The 20,592-nt window shown below is 39.8% G+C and overlaps 1 protein-coding gene across 5 annotated transcripts in view; it reads right to left on the bottom strand.

Annotated features, from left to right (window-relative positions):
• NFYC (nuclear transcription factor Y subunit gamma) overlaps positions 1–20,592 on the bottom strand; it is an 82,018-nt gene that overhangs the window by 26,711 nt on the left and 34,715 nt on the right. For 4 of the 5 annotated variants that reach the window (XM_075554546.1, XM_075554557.1, XM_075554574.1 and 1 more), the window contains exon 2: positions 5,120–5,232. In XM_075554546.1, the coding sequence (XP_075410661.1) occupies positions 5,120–5,224 (105 nt within the window). In that variant the 5' untranslated portion in view covers positions 5,225–5,232. Of the gene's footprint in view, positions 1–5,119; positions 5,249–20,592 lie in introns of those variants that run through there. The other variant, XM_075554537.1, reaches the window with a different exon arrangement.

Raw genomic sequence — 20,592 nt, 5'->3', positions numbered from 1 at the left:
CAAGAATTTGCTTGTTGGAAAAGCATTTAAGCAGAGCGAACAGCACACGTAGAGAATAAACTAAGAAGATGGCCTACGTTAGGTGTAGACTTGTGACCCAGCCACACAGTATGTGGGGGGGGGGCGGGGGGGGGGAGAACAGAGGAAAGGAGATGCAGATTTGGGTCAGACCCTGAAGGGATTTGGGAGGGAGGCGGGAGAAGAGTTTAGCTACAAAAAAATCAATCACTGGTCTTCTTACTTGTGTAGCACATAAAAAGATCCTGCACAGGAAATCCAAAGAAAATGTTAAAGATGGTCATTTCTTTGGAAGACCTCCCAGCACAAAATTATTTTAAAAACTTAGCTCTCTTACATGTATATTCTCATTTTACTTGGCACTTTAATATAATTTCCAAAAGATTGATCCAAGATTACTGAACCAAAGCCCAAAACTGGTAACCCAGATCTCATCCCCCAACTTGAAAGAGTAAAATATAATGTTAAAAGTTCGAAGACTATATTTTTTTAATGAGAAACAACAAGAAAGGGTCAAGGGTAAAGAGATTATAGTATCGCTTTCCACCTCGGAGAGATATGTAGAGGCAGAGATTGTTGTCCAGACAACAGAAAAGTGGGTGAAGGGAGACTTCGTACAGGGCAAGATATGACAAAATAATTTATAAATTATCAAGGGTTCATAAGGGAGGGGGGAGGGGAGGGGAAAATGAGGAGCTGATGGCAACGGCTTAAGTGGAGAGCAAATGTTTTGAGAATGATGAGAGCAATGAATGTACAAATGTGCTTTACACAATTGATGTATGTATGGATTGTGATAAGCGTTGTATGAGCCCCTAATAAACCGATATAAAAACAAGAGAGAATTTTTTTTTTTAAAGGGCAGAGATTTACAAAAGAGCCCAGTCCCAACATTTTCTTTTGTGAAAAACTTTTTTATGAGTCCCAAACCTTAAGATCTCAAGAGGCAGCAAATCTTCTGACAGGCATACACTGGGCGAGGAGAGGGGTGGAGTGCACTCATCACTGCGAATAAGAGCCAGCTCTCTGTACTTTTAGCCTAGTTCTCCAGTCACATGTAAGCTTTATGATCATCTTATTGGGGAGGGGCGCTCCTTCACTGTCAGTAGATTAGGGTGCGCTATGTTCCCCATGCCATTGACAATAGTGCAACCAACTATGTCTAATTATGTAACACTTAATCCATCCTCCTGAAGCTGGTCCAAATAGAAGAACAACTGACCCACACTGACTCTTCCTTTCTACTTTTGCAAGCAGCACTGCAAGACAGAAGAACAGTCTCTCTCAGAACATTTTCATGCCCCTCATGACCACAACCAGAGAATTACATTAAAACTGCTGATATCTGAAACTGCAGTCTAAAAGAGTCTGAATTTACCCAATGAGAATTTGGAGCCAAAGAAAAGTCAATGGGTCTCGGTTGTGCTAAAGAACATCCGGAGTCTCAAATGATGATGAGAAATCTTTTCCAAGCCTACCCAATCGGGCAATCCTGCAAAGTCAAGATTTTCTTGCTCTCAAAAGCAGGATTCATAACCTTTGTTGCAAATTAAAACCACCTGGGGAACCATAAAAATCAAGCCGCCTGAGCTCTACCTGGACCAATGGAGTCAGGAAAGGGGCGGGTGTGTGTTAAGCCCTGGCATGGTGTTTCTAAACCCTTCTAGGGGTCTATGATCCACAGTGAGAAATAGGAACCACTGTGTTTTACTTAGAGCAGCACTAGCACCACCTGGGAAGTAAAAGAAATGCAGACTCTGACTCCACCCCAAATCACCTTATTCCTAATCTCTATTTTAACAAGATTCTCACGAGGCCATCTAAACAGTCAAATTTGAGAAGTACTGCTCTAAATGAAGGGCTAATGAGGGGTAATGGCTTATTTTTAACAGCCTTAAAGTCCCCACCACTGAATTCTTATCTAAATGGTTTACCTGATTTGACTATACAGTGAGAAATGTGAATTGTCCAATCTACAGGCATTAAACAACTTCAGGATGAAACCAGCATGAAAAAGAAACTGGGCGTTCAATTACTGTTGAAGGATGCGGGGAAGTTAGAAGGTGATTGTTCTGTTCCAGATTCAGCTCCCCCACCCACAAAAAAGACAATTAACTTCCTCTTCTCCACTTTCAAAGAGGTCAGGGAAGAGGTAAAATTCAATGGCAAGAAGGCTGTCAATTATTTCCTCAGAACTTTGCTAAGGAATATAGTATTTTACATAATCACCATGGTATAAAATCATTTTGGTATGATTTTAATAAACTTCAATCCCAGCTGAACACCACTGAAGTTTATGAATAATTACAGAGCTCTGAAAAGTGAGGAGAATGCACTACTGCAGGATTGAGACCAAAATGACCGGGCCAGTGTTTCCAATTCATCTTGAACTGTATATCACACAACAAACAGCTATTATTTGTTCTGGTATAATTGTTCCCCATCTTGAATCGACCATCACACCCTATGAATATTCTCATCCGTTTTATTTCTACTTGGAGAATTTAAGCATAATGGGTTTTTTGAACACGTGTTACAACATTTTGAGGTGTTAAACTAAGAGGCTCTGACAAGCTAAAGGAGGCTGGTTGTTAAAAGTGCTACTGAGTTAAAAGAGACACCAGCCAAATGCTAAGATATCTGGTTGCCCCAGACACAGGCAGGGGTGCAGTCAGAAACACAGCTGCCTTCATGTGCTGTGACCCAGAAACCTGCACAGTGGGAAAGAGCATCTTACAATGGGGAGAGTCATACAGACTTTACTGAACTGAAGCTTCGCTCAAAGCTAACACGAATGTTGCTTTGCAATGGATCACAGGTGGAGGAGTCTGACTCATTCAAATATTTATTACGCACCTACACGCCAGACTTTGTTCTAAACATCCTATATAAAACAGCTATCACAGTAGAGTTCTAGAGATCTTTTTCAAGGGTACACAGGAAGAAAATTTTAGTCAGTCACCTAACTCACCTATAGAAGAAAAGTTAAAGACAGATTTTCTCCTTTTCTTCATCCAGAACCCAAAACCGAATCCTTCAGTCATCTTCTTCGAACTTTGGAAAGACTAAGTGTCTACTGTGCAACAATTCAATTAACATCACAACCTAATCTATTTTTAATCAAACTTGAAAAGTACACTATGTATGTTAGAAATCTAAGCCCCCCAAAAACAAAAGTCATGTGCTGAGCTTAAACCACCACAGCCCATCTGGCACTTGCCTGGTCCCGGACTTTACGTTCTGGGCTCAAGCTGGAGTGCAGCACTGTTACACTAGATTATGTCCATCCTGCCCCAGGAAGCACCAAGGGTGCTACAGGTGCACCTGGTTGGTGCCAGCACTAAAATGAAGACCTGATAAGCTTCACTATGACTTATCTCCCACCTCCAAATACGAGCAAACACCCTACATCTGTCTTTACAATTTCATTTTTTCCTACTTTCTCTATTAAATCTGAGACAGTAAAGCTAACTACCACCTTTAGGCTGACGAGGAGTTAACAGTTTTTCTGTGGAAGTCTAGCTCTGAGTAGAGGATAATCTGACAAAGGCCGAGTAAAGTTGAATACTAAAGAGCCCACACAAACAAACATAAATCACAGGTACATGAACTAGTTTCTTTACTCTTGAAGTCAGCGGGCTTTTTTAATTTCAGTCACTTATTACTGTTTGTTCCATCCACTAGACTATAAGCTACAGAGTACAGAGTGCATATCTGTCTGATTCATGACTGATCTACCGTATCTGGAAAAGCCACCACTGGTGTATAGTACACACTGCGTAAAAGAATAAACCAGCCTTGTGTGTCACTCTCTAGGCCACTGATCGTTAGGAATAGCAACATTAGCTCTATATTAGGTAGGGATCCATTTAATGGCTCTGCCAGGATACCCGTACCTCTAGGGCAAGAATGACATTTCCAGCGCAAGGAGTTCTTTCACTGCTAAAATCGCCCCTAACAGGGCTTTCTTAAGGATGTGACACTATATTCTGAAAATATTCCAATATAACCAGTCCCACTTCCTGTTAACCACTCTCATCCAGTTTACCTCAATTGTCACTACACATGGAGCAATTTAGATCACTCTGAACTTCTGGCTGTTGCTCTTATATACAGGCCCGCCCTCTCCTCTGGGCCCCCATGCCGTTATGAATACCCTTCCTCCTGGTTCAGAGCCACTCTCCCATCCTGTTCCATCAGATTAAGGCTTACTCATATTTCACCAAAAATGTCCCTCTGTGTTAACAAGCCCTCTCTAACTCCACCAGGGAGAATCAATCAAGCACCATGGCTTCTGTGTACCCACAAAACCAGCTGGTTATAGTCACTAAACTGTAAGTTCCTCGAAGGCCAGGATCTTACAGATCCTTCTAAGTCAGTAGTTCTCAACAGGGTAATTTTACCCTCAAGGGATCATTTGGCAATGTCCGGAAAAGGGTTTGATGGTCATAACTGGGGAGACATGGTACTGGTGGGCAAAGGACAGGGATGATGCCAAACATCCTCACGCACAGAACAGCTACCCACCCCCACCACCCCACACACATAAGATTATCTAGCCCAAAATATCAATCATGCTATTGCAGAGAAACTCTCGCCTGATGTACCATTTAACTCCTAGAAAGAGTGACTAGCTTACAACACATTTGTTGTTGAATAAATTGGCCAACAAGTTTTCACCGGGTTCTAGAAATTTGGCAAGACTACCACATTGCACCTAAGCAACTAGTTACAGCTACTGAAGGAGTAGAAATCTCTTGCTTCCCTGTATCCCTGGAAAGAAATGCCTCACATTAAATTCCCTCTAAGTAAAAGCACCCATCACAAGTGAAAACTCTGCACCTTACTCAGATGGACCCTCTAGAACAGAGCAGACTCATTCCATAAGACTTCCGAAACGATCCATCTTCATGGGAGTAGTCAGCCTTAGCTTTCTCCCACGGAGTGCCTGATGGGGTCTGACTGTCAACCCTGGGGTCAGGAATCAACTACGCTTTTGTTAATGTGCTCGAGATTTAAAATGTTTTCTCCTACATTTTGATTATCATATTGCTCTTCTCACTCTTAAAAGTTTTCCACAAAAGCGTTTCATTTTTCTTACCACTGTTAAATTCCGGATTTCTTCCATGACACGAGGCCAGAAGGACTGTAGGCTTTGCTGGGCATCGCTGCTACTAGTACCACCAAATCCTCCTTCTGTAGACATTTTGACAACTGAGAACAAACACATACATAAGACACATTAAAATAATAAAACTAGGCTTTCTATCCAGGTTTTATATATAAATATTTTGACTAATTTCTTCACATTTTCAGTCTGAGAAGGTATTATATTTTGCTGAAGGGGTTTTTAGCACAGTTTCAAATCTTAGCAAAAACATATGAAGAAGAAATTTCCCTCCTTCTCAGCATATACCACATAGTGTATCACAAAGCCCCAATTAAAAACCTCAAGTAGCTTGAAATCCTAAGGAATATCTAGGGCCTTTACTTTCTTATTGAGGAGGGGGAGCCAGGAGCACACACCTGGCTGTCCTAGACTGGCCATAACTCTCAATGCCATTTCTGCTTTATCAAGTTCTCCATGGCTTCTCAAACTCCATGCCACAAGCTACAGCAGACATAGTAAGGGTCTCCAGCTAAGATTATACAGAAATGATAACTCAAAGTTGTTTTTGTTTTGTTTTTAAACATTTTATTGGGGACTCGTTCAATTCTTATCACAATCCATCCATCCAACCATCCATTGTGTCAAGCACATTTGTACATTTGTTGCCATTATCATTCTCAAGTTTCTTTGTTTTTTAAGTCAAGTTTATACTTTTATTTTAGATACTGTGACATTTTTATTTGGGGAGAGGGTACCAATTGATAATTATTCCTTCTAATTTCATGCCAACCTTCCTGAAAGGACATAAAACCACTAGTCTTGAGTGGGTAATATGCAGTCTCTGAACTGAATCTAATTCCCAATTCTTTCCTGATCTGAACCTTGCTTGCTGTTAGTCTCAAACACCACACACCAGCAACTGGGAGCTCTAAAGGCTGAAAAACACTGAAGAATTAAAACTAAGAGAGAAGAGGGGTCAAACCTGAAGATGTCAACTAATGCTTTGTAATGGATGAGGAGTGGAAATAGTGATGACCATGGATTCCCACATCAGTTATGCGTTAGATATAATGTCCTCCAAGAGCAACAGGAAAAGTTAAGAGCTCCAGATGGCTTAAATGCTTATCTGGCAAACAACTAAATGACAGGAACAGTGTGATTAAACACCAAGAACAAGAAACTTACTATTCTTATTTTGGGCAATTATTTGAAAAGTTTAACATGCCAAGGGCAAAACTTGGGCAAAGAGTCGTGTAAGTATTAAGAACAAATTCTGAGGGGTCAAAAGAACAGTACCAAAGTCAAGTGTCATACCAAATTTGCTACTTTGCAGGGTCCATATGGATGTGCAGCAAGGTCACTCTCCTATTAGCAGTGAAATGAAGGCTGCTAAATCTAGGTTTACATGTTTGCCTGTGGTTGTCAAAAGAGGATTCTGATATTCTGTTGTTTTTTGTTTGCTTGCAGAGAATGATGAGAGGCGCGAGATGGGAAGAAAACAAGAGCACAATCGTCAAAGCAGACTTTACTCTGGTGTAATGACATCAGTGAAGGATAATGTAATGGGAAAAGATTTGGAGCCAGTTTCTGGTGCGAGAGGAGTGCAAGCAGCTCTATACATCAAAACCAAACCAAACCAACTTGGCTGTCCTGGTCTGGCCATAATTTTCAATGCCATTTCTGCCATGCACATCCACATGGATCCTGCAAAATAGCAAGTTTGGTTATGTGATATCTGACAGGGTAGAACTGCCCTATAGGTTTCCAGGACAGTAACTCTTGAAAGGAATAGAAAGTAGCCCAACAAGTATACCCACCACACTTCCAAGGCTCCTTTATGCATTAACCAAACCAAAGCAAACAAACAAACTCATTGCCACTGAGTCAATGCTACCTCATAAAGACCCCCTGTGGGTTTCCAAAATTTTAACTGTTTATGGGAGTAGAAAGCCCAGTCTTCATCCCGAAGACCTACTGGGGGTTTTGAACTGTGTGGACTGCAGCCCAACTAGTAACCACATCAGCAAGAATGCTAACTACTTGGGAAGCACTATGAATGCCATGGAAATTACATGATCAAATCTTGAATACTAAAGGAGGGCCCCTTCAAAACCCAAGCTTTCTTGTAACATTTAACTATGCACCATATGGCCTCTTGATATATGGAAAGCAAAGACATCAAGGTCATCGCAACCTTCCTAATGCAGAGACCCTTTCATACAGGTCCTCATGTTGTGGTGACGCCCCCCAAGCATAAAATTATTTTCGTTGCTACTTCATCACTGTCATTTTGCAACTGTCATGAATCGGGCGACCCCTGTGAAAGGGTCGTTCGACCCCCAAAAGGGTCACGGTCCACAGGTTGAAAACTGCTGATCTAGAGAGATTTTTATTATTTATTTTTACTAGTGGCTTCTTATAAGGTAAGTACCCATAGCAATGAAGAAAGTAAGATTTAATCCAACCTTTCAAAATGGGCAAATAAAAAATCTTTCTGAATATGAAAATTATAATTAAAAAAAATCTCTATCTTTCACTGCATGGATCCAAGGACAGGCCTTACTCTAACAAAATTTGTCAAAGTCAAGGGAGAACGATGCCAGGTTACCAGTGTAATGCTCATATATTTGCTAATAATATGGTGATAGGTTTAGTTGGAATGCAAAGGTCTGTGAGATTTATGTTAGTAACAAAGGTTTGGCTATCCTGATTTCACTCCACAAAAATTCAAAGGTGTAATTCAAGGAGCACAACCTGCTTTTAAACTTTGAGTTGTCCCTACATTGTATGAATGTTTTGGCATAATCAGGTCCCCAAATATCTGTATGTCACTAGATCTGAACATGGCTGACTCAAAGCCACACAATGATGTAGTAGGGGCTGTGTACAAGATGAAAGCTAGCAAACCTCTCTGTACAGAAAATAATTATTATAGGTAATTTAAAGGTCCATCTAAATAGAAAAATTACAAATGGATAATACAGAGCCTGGCAGGGAGACAGGGGGAGTAAGGAAGCTTCGGTAACTATGCCCTTTATATTTCACTGTATCATAGAAGTTTAAGACTGGGGAAAGAGAAAGAGAGTGAGAGCGAGAGAACGAGAGAGAGAGAGAATGCGCGTGTGCAAGGTAGCAACATCAAGAGTCACTGAGGTTCAGCCCTCTGAAGAAGCCAGCAACTCCTCAACCTCAAGTCAACCTCGATCCCACTCCATGTAGCCGTCTAGAATAAATTTGGGCATCCCTCTCTAGTTCTGGGAAAATGGCTCACTCTGACATGTTCTTCTACTTTTAGATAGTTCTGACTGTTCTTCTTTTCATTAACCTGAATCTACAAGCAAAGTTCCATTTGAGCTTTAAGATTAAAGTTGCTATAATTTTTCTCCTGCGCAATTTCTTTTTCTAAATTTCACTGACTTCAACACACAAGCTATTCTTTCTCACCAGAGACACAAGATTCTCTAATAAAGAAATATAAGATAAAATTTAGAGCATGTTGTCTAGTTATGTTTGTACAGAGACCTTCAGTCACTATTTTATTATCTTTTAGAAGAACATAAGTGGTTATTGCAAATTTCTAGAATAGGTGATTTTTATTCAAAATGATTTTGCTAAAGCAGATCTAGTGTTTACATTGCAGCTTTAAGAATGAAGATAAAATCACAAGTAGTATGTTTTATGAAAAATAAATTGTCCTCAGTATTAATAAGGCATAAATTAAAAATAAATAAAACTTAAATCATAACAATGAATACCATATATACTTGTGTATAAGCCAAGTTTTTTTTCAGCACATTTTTAATGCAGATTTTGTGATAAAATTAGGTGCCTCAGCTGACATTTGTGTCAGTTTATACTCGAGTGTATACCCTAATTTTGCTGACCATATACTCTAATAACAAGATAAAAAGGAACCTTTTATTAATTATTAAAATAAGAGGTGGTGAATAAAAGGTTCCTTTATGTTTTTTTACCTTGTTTTGTTAATTATTAAAATAAGAGATGGTGGATATACTCAATATAACTCAATTTATTTTGCCTCAAAAGTATGCCATTTACAATATATGCTACATATATAACCCAGGGAAAATATGCTAGGCTCATTTCCTATGGCAATGAAAGGCACATATTCAAAAGTAAGAGATTTATATTTCATGATCATCTTCATACCAGATTGCTACCTCTGTAACTGGATAAAACTATCTAATTATAGTTAACAGAACTACCAGAAACCTAAGCCACATTAGCTTAGGTCATTCTAATGAAAAATGCAATAATTTCCCAGATCTATTATTCATATTAGATTTATCATTCATATTCATTAGTTACTTTATAAATACTTGACTGCCTTTTAATTACTTTATAAATACTAGACTACCTTTTAAACTGTTGAATAAAAACTTCAGGGCCAGATGAAGTATTAAATGGCTACTGCTAGAAGCAATCTCAACTCCCAGTATCCATTAATTTATCTGGCTTTTAAGATTCTTAAAGCAGAAAGAGAAGAATTGGCTGTTTTGCCAGCATTCAAGGCAACTGCCACCTCTCCACAGTCTTCTCTAAAGAGCTCCATCTGGAAGTAGTCACTCCGTCCTGTGAACACTCCAGGCCCTTCCTGGGCATCTTTCACCTCCGCCACATCACCGTAGTGATCATTATTTACGTGAGTGACTTTTCTTACTTCCCCTTCCGATTACAAACTCCTTGAGGGCAGGACCCCAGGATGATCTGTCTCTCGGGATGCCTCATAGCATCTAGCACAGTCAGGTAAATAATTACTCTAGCATAAAAAAACAAAAAAGTCACTCCAGTATGACCTTTCAGAGAACAAAGGATCTCTGAAAAGTATGGCCCAATAAAAGCCTTAAAGAATCAAAGCACATGGTGTTTCGAGGAAGTTCAGACTAAGTGATGTTCCCCCCCCCCCCCCCCAGCCTCTAGAGCAGTGGGTCTCCGCCTTCCCGATGCCGCGACCCTTTCATACAGCACCTCACGTGGTGACCCCCAACCATAACATGATTTTTGTTGCTCCTTCACAACTGTCATTTTGCAACTGTTATGAATTGTCATGTAAATATTTGATAAGCAGGATGTAGTTTCACTGTTACAAATGGAAGATAATTAAAATAGTGATTAATCACAAAAACGTCATTATATATTGTGAAATATTTATTTCTAATTACAAATCAATGACATTTTGTTGTGTAGCATGGGTAACAGTCTTCATGACAAGTACTCATACGTGGGGCATTATCTGGATGTGGGCTGACCTGCCTGGAGATGAATAAAGTAGCGGTGTCTCCATTCTGGTCTTAGGCGATCCCTGTGAAAGGGTGTCATTCGACATCCTAACCCCCAAAGGGGTCGCGACCCACAGGTTGAGAACCACTTCTTTGGAGCAATTAGAACTCCAACTCAGGATAACTTACTGAAGTAGATTTAAAATGAACAGAAACCACACACACACACACACACACACACACACACACACACACACACACACACCACCCCCACCCCCTACCCCCCTACCCTAGAATCCATGCTAACTTATACTGGTAGCATAGTGGTTACGAGGATTACTGTGATTACAGGATCAGCTGGACTGTGATCTGAAAGGTCTGTAGCTGCTCCCCAGGAGAAAGATGAGGTTTTCTACTCTCATAAACAGTTACAGTCCCTGAAATTCACATGGGGCAGTGGGTTTTAGACACTGTAACTATGATAAAAAGTAGTGATATAAAGGAGACAAACATACACACCAAAGAAGGTCCAAGAAATTCTGAGGTCAACTAGAAGGCTAGAAATATGAGGATGCACCATTTCCAACTGTAATTCTTTTGAAAATAAGAACTTTCTCAGGAAGGTGTCCATGACAGATAAGTAAAATGTGCAAAACTAATGAAAATGGTTTATTAGAAAGCTGAGGAAGGTTAATCTCTCTGGCAATCCATGAGCTGGTGGTATCACTGCCACATCCCACATTATTAAACCTTCCTCCAATCCTGATACCTAATTATTTTTCATATAATCCCGCTTCTCTGATAATTTGCTCAGCATATAGATTGAGTAAGTATGGTGAGAGAATACAACCCTGGCACACAGCTTTCCTGCTTTTAAACCAGGCACTATTCTCTGGTTCTGTTTGCAATGTTCTGGGATTCCTATTCTTCTCAAGGCTATCCATAGCTTATGACCCACACAGTCAAATGACTTGGCACAGTCAATAAAACACCAGCACACATCTTTCTGGTGCTCTCTCCTTTCGTTCAAGATTCATCTGAAATCAGCAATGATGTACATTGTTATACATCCTCTTCTGATTCTGGTCAAAATCTTAGCAGCTAGCTCCCTGTCAATGCAACACTACAACCACTGTTGGATGACATTCGGCAAATTTTATTTGCTTGTGCTATCAGTGATGTTGTGCTATAATTTGAGCATTCTTTTGGGTCACTTATCTTTGGAATGGGCACAAATATGGATCTCTTCTAGTCAGTAGGCCAATAGCTGTCTTCCTTATTTTCTCGCAGAGATGAGTAGGTGCTTCATCAGCTTGTTGAGACATTTCGATTAGTATTCATAAATTTCTAAGCCGTGCTCTTGGCTAATGCCTTCAGTACAGATAGCTTGGACATCATCCTTCAGTACCACTGGTACTAGCTCATATACGATCCTCTCCTACAATGGTGGAAGGTTGACTAGGAGCCCTGAAACACTTACTGATGAATATCAAAGATTGCAGCCTTCAGGATGGATCTGAAATCAATGTAAAGAAGGGCTAATTCCTCAGAACTGAACCAATAGGTAATATGATCAATGGAGAAAAGACTTAAGTTATCAAGGATTTCATCTTGCTTGGATCTATAATTAATGCTCATGGAAGCAGCAGTCAAGAGATCAAACGGCACATTGCAATATGGAAAACTGTTGCACAAAACCTCTTTAAAGTATTGAAAAGCAAGGAGGATACTTTGAGGGCTAAGGTACAGCTGACCCACGCCATGGTACTTTCAATCACCTCAAATGCATGTTTAAGTCTCAGACTGAATAAAGATCAAAGAACTGATGTATTTGAACTTTGGTGCCGCAAAGAATATTAAAAGTAGCAGACTGCCAAAAGAGAAAACTAATCTGTCTTGGAAGAACTACAGCCAGAGTGCTCCTTAGAGGCAAGGATGTTGAGAATTTGTCTCACACACTTTGGACATGTTACCAGGAGTGACCAGTCCTGGAGAAGGATATCATACTTGGAGAAGTGTAAGGTCAGCCAAGAGGATGGTCCTCTACGAGATGGAATGACAGTGGCTGCAACAATGAGCTCAAACATAAGAACAAAGATGAAGGTAGCCCAGCATCTGGCAGTGTTGCACAGTGTTGTACACAGGGTCATGAGTCAGAATGGACTCAATGGCACCTAACAACAACTGCTTTGGTTGTTGGTGTGTCAATCTGAAAAATAGTTGCTGTATTTTTCAAGTTATGTTCAAATTCTAACCTCTGGTACCTGTAAATATCATCATACTTGGAAATAGTCTTTGTGAATGCAATTAGTTACAATGAAGTCATTAGGGTAGGTCTAAATGTCACAGACAACACTACACTCTGAGACAGATCTTGAAATGTCCTTTTTGACTAAGAATGTAATGACATTCTCTTGAATTTGTCATTCCCTCATAGTAGACAGTACAACTGTCTGATACAAAATGGTCAATACCGGTCCATTTCAGCTCAATGTTGCCAAGGACATCCATCTTTACACATTCCATTTCATTTTAATGATTTCCAATTTCCCTAGATTCACACTTGGTACATTCTATGTTCCAATTATTAATAGATATTTGCAGCTTCTTCTCATTTGGTATTGTGGCACAAATGAAGGGCGCAAATCATCAGCGAATGAAGATCCCACAGGGCTTATCCATCCATAGTGATAATAGTCATATTAGTCACTCCATCTGTCCTCAGTCACATTAGAGTGGGCTCAAAATATTTTGAAGGGCTCATCTTCCAGTGCTGTGGCAGTTACATAATCTCCTGTCAACTTGAGCAAAGGGACGGAATCTAGCCTGTCAATCAGGTCATAACCAATTGTGCCTCTATGTGGGCATGGCCTTCTCCTGAGAATTCTGGGAACTTCTGTCTTATTCCCTGGAGGTGGGACACACACTCTCTCAGATTTACATTCCTGTTGACAAGCCACATAAAGTCATGCTGATGGCAGCCAGAGCCCTAGAGCTGTTGGAGCCACATAGTCACAGCAGCACTGAGATGCTCCCACAAGACTTTTCACCTACTAGCCTATGATCTTCCTGCTTTCGGCATCATTGCATGTGCTGTGTAAGTCTGTGGAAGAATTTAGGGACTAGTATCGGACATGTGGGCTAATATTGGACTTATAGACATGATCTGCACTGGGCCAGGTTGTCTTTTTAAAATACAGTTACTCTTGGATATAAAACTCTCTCTTATACACATATGAACGTTTCTGGATTTGTGTCTCTAGTCAACCCAGACAAACACACACTATATTTGACAATGGTCTGCTGCTATTCACAAACTGACAGACAAGTGATGAATGTGTTTGAATTATTGTTCTCCAAGATATAAACAAGGCTTAACCTCTAGTACTTGCGAATCTTACTTGGAAATAGGGTCTTTGCAAATATAATTAGTTAAGATAAGGTCATTAGTGTAAGCTCTAATGTCTTTATGACTAGTATCCTTATCAGAAGAGAGGAGATACAAAGTCATAAATAGGGAAGAATGCTGTATCAGACAATGGAGGCAGAGACTAGAGTTTGGCTGCTACAAATCAAGAAACACTTGGAGCTACCAAAAGCTAGAAGAAGAAAGAAATGATCTTACCCTAGGACCTTTAGAAAGTGCAAGGCCCTAGTAACACCGGAATTTGGGCTTCTCGCCTCCAGAACTGGAGATCTCTTTTTGTTGCTTTAAACCAGGGGTGTCAAACTCCATTAAAACGCTGGCCATTTGGTGCAACAGGCAAGATTAACACAGGCCACGTCACATGTACAAATTTTGTTAAATTTATTTTGTGAAGTAAGGATTCAGGAATTTGGATAGGATAATTAAAACACTATATAATTGCTTTTATTTAAACATTTACTTTATTTAACGTATTTCTAAAACTAAAATTATTCTTTTTTACCAGAAACTTGCTAGCACTTTCCTCCTAGTTTTCGCTTACCTCTTATGTTGTGACCGGAAAATATAACAAAGTAACTAATAAAAAACACAAAATGTTGGACAGCTGACAAACGTGATGCACAATCATAACAGCTTCCCTCTAAAACTGTTAACTAGCGCAGCTGCTAGGTATGATTCATAACAGCATAACCCAGAGTTCTCTTTTTAACTACTGGGATCTGTTTACATTATGTGACACTGAATGTGGCAGACCTATCGCTTCCAAATGTCACCGGAATTAAGACAGTATGTTTATACACGTCCAAAGGCCCCCAGAAAAGGTACTGGGTCACATGTAGAATCATCTTCTGTAGTTAAAGGGTTAACGAGGGAATTGTGTGTACGGTATTGCCTCAATCTCCCCTAAGTGCTACTTTCTTCATAACAATTTTTCCTATTTTCATTTTATTTCAGAGCATCACGTGCCACAAAAAATTACCTCGGGGGCCTCCAGTTTGACACCCCTGCTTTAAAGCGCCTGTTTGATGGTACTTTATTATAGCATCCCTAGAAAGTACTATAGAAGTTATTAGATCCATTATCAATCACAGTGACTGTCAAGCTTAAGGAACATGCCACTCTTAAGGTGATCTCAGGAGAAAATAAAACGAGTGCTCTGAAGATAAAGAGATCGGGGTCACTATCTGGTGTTCTTCGGCCATTCACTACATGACGCCACCACTCCAGGAGCTATGGACACTGCGCACATATGCCAATGGGGCCTCGAAGTAAAATCCTACACTTCTTCATCTGAGTCTTCAGGGAAAGAATGAATACCAGGAAAGGGAGACTAGAGAGAAAAGACCAAAAGTCTTATCTGAGCTCATCTAAGGTTTAGATTCAATGCTTAAAGAAGCAGCAGCCCAGGCATCAGGGACTGCATTAAATCTGCTGCACAAGACCTCTTCAGAGTCTTGAAAAGCAAGGATACTACTTTCAGGACTGAGTTGTGCCAGACCCAAGCCATGGTATTTTTCAATCATCTCATATGCATATTGCATGTGAAAATTAAACAGTGAATAAGGAAGACCAGAGAAGAATCGATCCATTTAATTATGGTGCTGGCAAAGGATATTTAAAGTGCCACGGACTGTTAAAAGAACACACAAATCTCTCGTGTTAAGGGTATAGCCAGAATGCTCCTCAGAGGCAATGTTGACGCAACTTCGTGGGAGGCACTTTGGACAGTTCCTGGAGAAGGCTATCATGCTTGGCAAAGCAGCTGGCCAGCGAAAAAGAGGAAGACCTTCAATACAATGTACTGACACAGTGGCCTACATTGATGGGCTCAAACACAGCAACTGCGAAGATGGTGCGGGACCAGGCAGTGTTTAATTCCGTTGTGCATAGGGTCAGATGAATCAGAACCCACTCAAAGCAACCTAGTTACAGCTTGTATTAACTAGCCCTCAAGTTTGGTAGTTCAAATTCACCCAGCAGAACCATGAAGAAAGTCCTGGTGATCTGCAGTTATACAAGTAACAGCCAAGAAAACTCAAGGTATAGGTTGCACCATAAGATGAAATCAACTTGATGGCAAAAGGTTCCTAAGGTTTCTACTTAAGCTTAATGCTAGAAAACTTACTATTTAAGTTTTAAACCCCTGCAATGGCTGGGTACCTGCAGTTACATCGTTTCTACTTCTTCAAGAATGAACTATTCTTCTTTCAGAACCCTTTTCTCAATCTGATTAATGGCAATTTTAGTGTTTGAAGGTGTGTCGGTTTCTGGCTGTGTGTATGAGGCTTTGCTTCAGTGCCTACAGAAAAACCATGTTTTCTGACTAATAGAGCAGGCTGCACAATGCTCTTCTTAAAGATATGCTCACAAAGGCTTACATTTTTCAACTGGCAGCAAAGCTAATCTTTCTTTAAAAAAAAAATTGTTTGCTATCCTCTACAACAATCTTTTGTACAAGAGCCAGATAACTGGAGAAGTAAGAATACAAAACCAGGTATAGCCAAATTGTTTCTGTTGATCGTAAAATGACATGCAGCGCTACTGCCGCAGCCATGAAGGTCTAGCTATGCCGTTTTAGACGGTGTGGGGTTCACCCTGGACATGGGCAGTGCTCTGCCGGGCCAAAGGGAAGGGTTTCCAATTTCTTAATGCAAAATTCGAATCAACATTCCACTACAAGAGGAACCCTCAGCAGATAAACCGGACTGTCCTCTATAGAAGAAAGCACCAAAAGGAAAAATTTGGCCAGCGGAAGCACAGTGACCCAGAAGCCACCTCTTCAGGACTACGAAAATGATGACAAGTCTGAGGAAGTGTTGGATTTAACTGAGCATGCAAAACACAATTGGTGAAATCGAGGATTTGGCCACAGTTCAGGACTCGTGGTAGAAAGATACTCAGTAACCACCATTCCGTTGTAATGGGTGGAGTGAGCTGTTTGTTCCAGAAAGTTGGAAAACTTGCAGCAACTGCAGTAGGTGGTGGCTTTCCTCTCCTTCAGATTGCAAGTCACAGTGGCTATGTACAGAGTAATTGGAAGAGAGTTGAAAAGATGTGACCAAAGCAAAACGACAGATAAACGTGCCAATAAAGCAGCACCTGAAATGAACAACAGAATGAAGCAACAGAATTAAACATAACATCATGATAGGCAGTGGATTTGTGGGAGGCTTTTTGCGAGAACGTGTGGCAGAGGGACATGAATGTTCTAGCGCAGTGGATGCAGCTATGACAGAGCAGTAGGGCTATCGGGTATTGTCTCAACAGCATCACCAGATTCTCTGGTGCAAGAAGAAACGAGCTGGACAATGCCGAATTCACTCACTTATTGTTTTGCCTTCTCTAGTTTGCTAGGAAATGCCCTGTATCCTATGTCTATAATAGCATTCTTGAACAAAACATGGTTAGCCTTCATCATTTAAAAAATGTGCATGTTTCTAAATAATAGCCTATAAGATAGTATCCGTGATTACAGATATAAAGAGGAAAAAACAATGTCTTTCATTTTATTTAAATAAAATGTTCTTCATTATACTTTATAGTATAGTACCAATGATTAATAATTTATATTGTTGCTTCAATATTAGGGATATCTTAATTTTAAGAAACGTTTTGCAAGAAACCGAAGGACTGTAATGTCCTTTTGTGTAAAGATTTAGAAATGATAGAATTATTAAAGATGCTAACCAGACTACTGATATAATTTAATACCAATTTTTAGGATGATCTTTTTTAATTTGGGTTTTAATATACCGCATATACTCATGTATAAGGCGAGTTTTTTCAGTACATTTTTAATGCTGTTTTTGTGATAAAATTAGGTGCCTTGGCTGATATTAGGGTCGGCTTATACTCAAGCATATGCGGTACTTTTTACCTGCAATTCTACTTTGCTGAAATAATAATTGTAGTAGACAATTTGAAAGTCCTTTGAAGCAAATATTACATGTTGAAAGCTATCTTTTGTTTCTTTTATGTCTTTAAAAACATATCTTCGTGTACATAAACTTCCAATTTTTAAAATTTGTTTATCATGGCAGTATGGACAGAAATAATTTCTGGGGGTGTATATAGTTGGGCAAGTGTTTTATTATCTTTGGATGAACTTCCATTTCCTTTTTTTTTTTTAATCATTTTGTTGGGGGCTCGTACAATTCTTAGCACGACCCATGCATACATCCATTGTGTTAACTTCCATTTCATTTCTAGGATTCCTAGTAATTATTCTGCCTCTGGTCACAAAGAGGTAAATGTCACTTTAACATTTCGTGGTACGGTATGAATTTTCTGTTGAAAGAACAGTGATTTTGTGTGTAACTAAGAAATTGTAGCTTAAAGAGAATTGTTCCCTTGATCTAGTCTGAGATTTAAGTACTAAGGATTTCAGGCTTTGGGTATCGTTATATTGGTTGATCCTTAAGCCAGTTCAATAAGATAAAATAATAATTTATAAATTATTAAGGGTGCATGGGGGAGGGGGAGTGGGGAGGGTGGGGGAGAGAAAAAGGGAAAATGAGCTGATTCCAGGAACCCGAGTCAAAGGCGAATTTTGAGAATGATGAGGGCAACGAATGTATACGGGTGTTTTACTCAATTGATCTATATATGGATTGTGGTAAGAGTTGCATGAGCCCCAATAAAATGATTTATTTATAAAAAGAACACACCAAAAAAACCCAGTTTACTGTTTCTCAGGATCAACATTACGCTCCCTCAGAGACTCTTACTCCCATAAGTTTTCTGTCTTGTTAAGTTTTGTCTGTGGCATTCTAGAGTGAAATTCTAAAACCTTCCTGACACGATCACTGAAGACAAAGCAAGTGCATAAGCAAATGTGGTGAAGAAAGCTGATGGTGCCCGGCAATCAAAATATATAGCATCTGGGGTCTTAAAGAAGTAGCAAACTAGCTCAGAAGCAACAAAGCCCACATGGAAGAAGCACACCAGCCTATGTGATCGCGAGGTGTCAATGGGATCAGGTAACAGACATCAGAAAACAAAAAATCGTATCATTGGGAATTGAGTACAGAGTGGAGACCCAAAACCCATCTGTAGGCAACTGGACATCCCCTTACAGAAGGGTCATGGGGAGGAAACGAGCCAGTCGGGGTGTAGTGTAGCAACAATGAAACATACAACTTTCCTCTAGTTCTTTAATGCTTCCTCCCCCCACCCCACCCCGTACTATCATGATCCCAATTCTACCTTACAAATCCAGCTAGACCAGAGGATGTACACTGGTACAGATAAGAACTAGAAACGCAGGGAATCCAGGACAGATAAACTCCCCAAAGGACCAATAATGTGAATAGCGATTCCAGGAGGGGAAGGAGTGGGATACAAAGGGGGAACCGATCACAGTGACCTACATATAACCCCCTCCCTGGGGGATGAACAACAGAAAATTTGGTGAAGGGAGACATTGGCCAGTGTAAGACATGAAATAATAATAATAATTTATAAACTATCAAGGGTTTGTGATGGCGGCAGGAAGAGAGGGGAAAAATGAGCTGATACCAAGGGCTCAAGTAGAAAGAAAATGTTTTGAGAATGATGATGGCAACAAATGTACAAATGTGCCTCACACAATGGACTCATGTATGGATTGTGATAAGAGTTGTTGTACAAGTCCCCAATAAAATGTTTTAAAATAAATATATAAATAAAATAACAGCAGAACAACATGTTAGGGGTCTTCAGATTGGAAAGATTTTGCACAAGCCACCTCCTTTCCATAGGAAGTCCCCATCGTATATTTTATGTATTATAAACATGGCACTTCATGTTTTCAAGATTGATTACAGCCTAAAGGCTTTCATTATTGTTAAGACTCCTTAAAATTGAATATGAGATTAATGTTAAATTTCTTCCTTTACTCTCATATGCTAAATAAAATACTGTTTTATCTATATATATTTTCAAAAGAAAAGAACTGCCGGGCAGTCACATTTCAGAAGGCCACCACTGGTGCACCTCTTGCTGATATAATGGCCAAGAGGAATCAGAAACATGAAGGTAGAAACGCCCAACGAGAACAGGCTCTCAGGGCTGCCAAGGAAGCAAACATGGCAAGGCAAGCATCTAAAAAGGACAGCTATGCTGCTATGAAGTCTCCCACAAAGGCAGGGCCTGAGCAAACGATTGTGAAGCCTGGGAAAGTTCTCCCTGCCCGGATTGTTGGAAAACACTAAGTTGGAAGATGAGACTTCCAAATAAAAATGTAACTGAACTAAAAAACAAAAAAAGCTGTAAACACCTGATTTCACATACTTTCTCCCTATTTCCTCATTGATGCACACACTTACATTTTTGCATCCATGACAGTAATAAACACAATCTGCATTTTGTATTGGAGAAGCCTACCCACTGACATTGAGTCAATTTTGACTCAAAGCAACCCTTTAAGCATAGCAGAGTTGCTCCAGTAGGGATTCCTAAGCCGTCAATCTTTACAGAAGATTGCCAGGTTTTTCCTATTGAGCTAGTGGTGGGTTCAAATCATCAGTCTATGGGTTAGTAGGTGAGTACCAGGAATCCTTCTATTAAGAAAGGAATAAAGAGATTTCATGAAGTATTCTAAAGCAAGGATCTGCAAACTAGAGCCCACACACTAAGTCTGGTCCACAATATGTTTTAATAAATAAAATTTTAATGGAACGCAGGGACCCTTATTCATTTGTATATTGTCTATGGCTACTACAAATTCACACCACAATAATAGAGTTAGGTTGCAAGGGAAAATATAAAATTTTATTTGGCCCTTTAAAAAGTTTGCTAAGCTTTATTATTCTAAAGCA

Source organism: Tenrec ecaudatus, chromosome 1, assembly GCF_050624435.1.
Source record: "Tenrec ecaudatus isolate mTenEca1 chromosome 1, mTenEca1.hap1, whole genome shotgun sequence".
In the NCBI taxonomy this organism is placed as follows: Eukaryota; Metazoa; Chordata; class Mammalia; order Afrosoricida; family Tenrecidae; genus Tenrec; species Tenrec ecaudatus.
The sequence above is the reverse complement of the archived record's forward strand: the minus strand, read 5'-3'. Positions and strand labels throughout refer to the sequence as shown.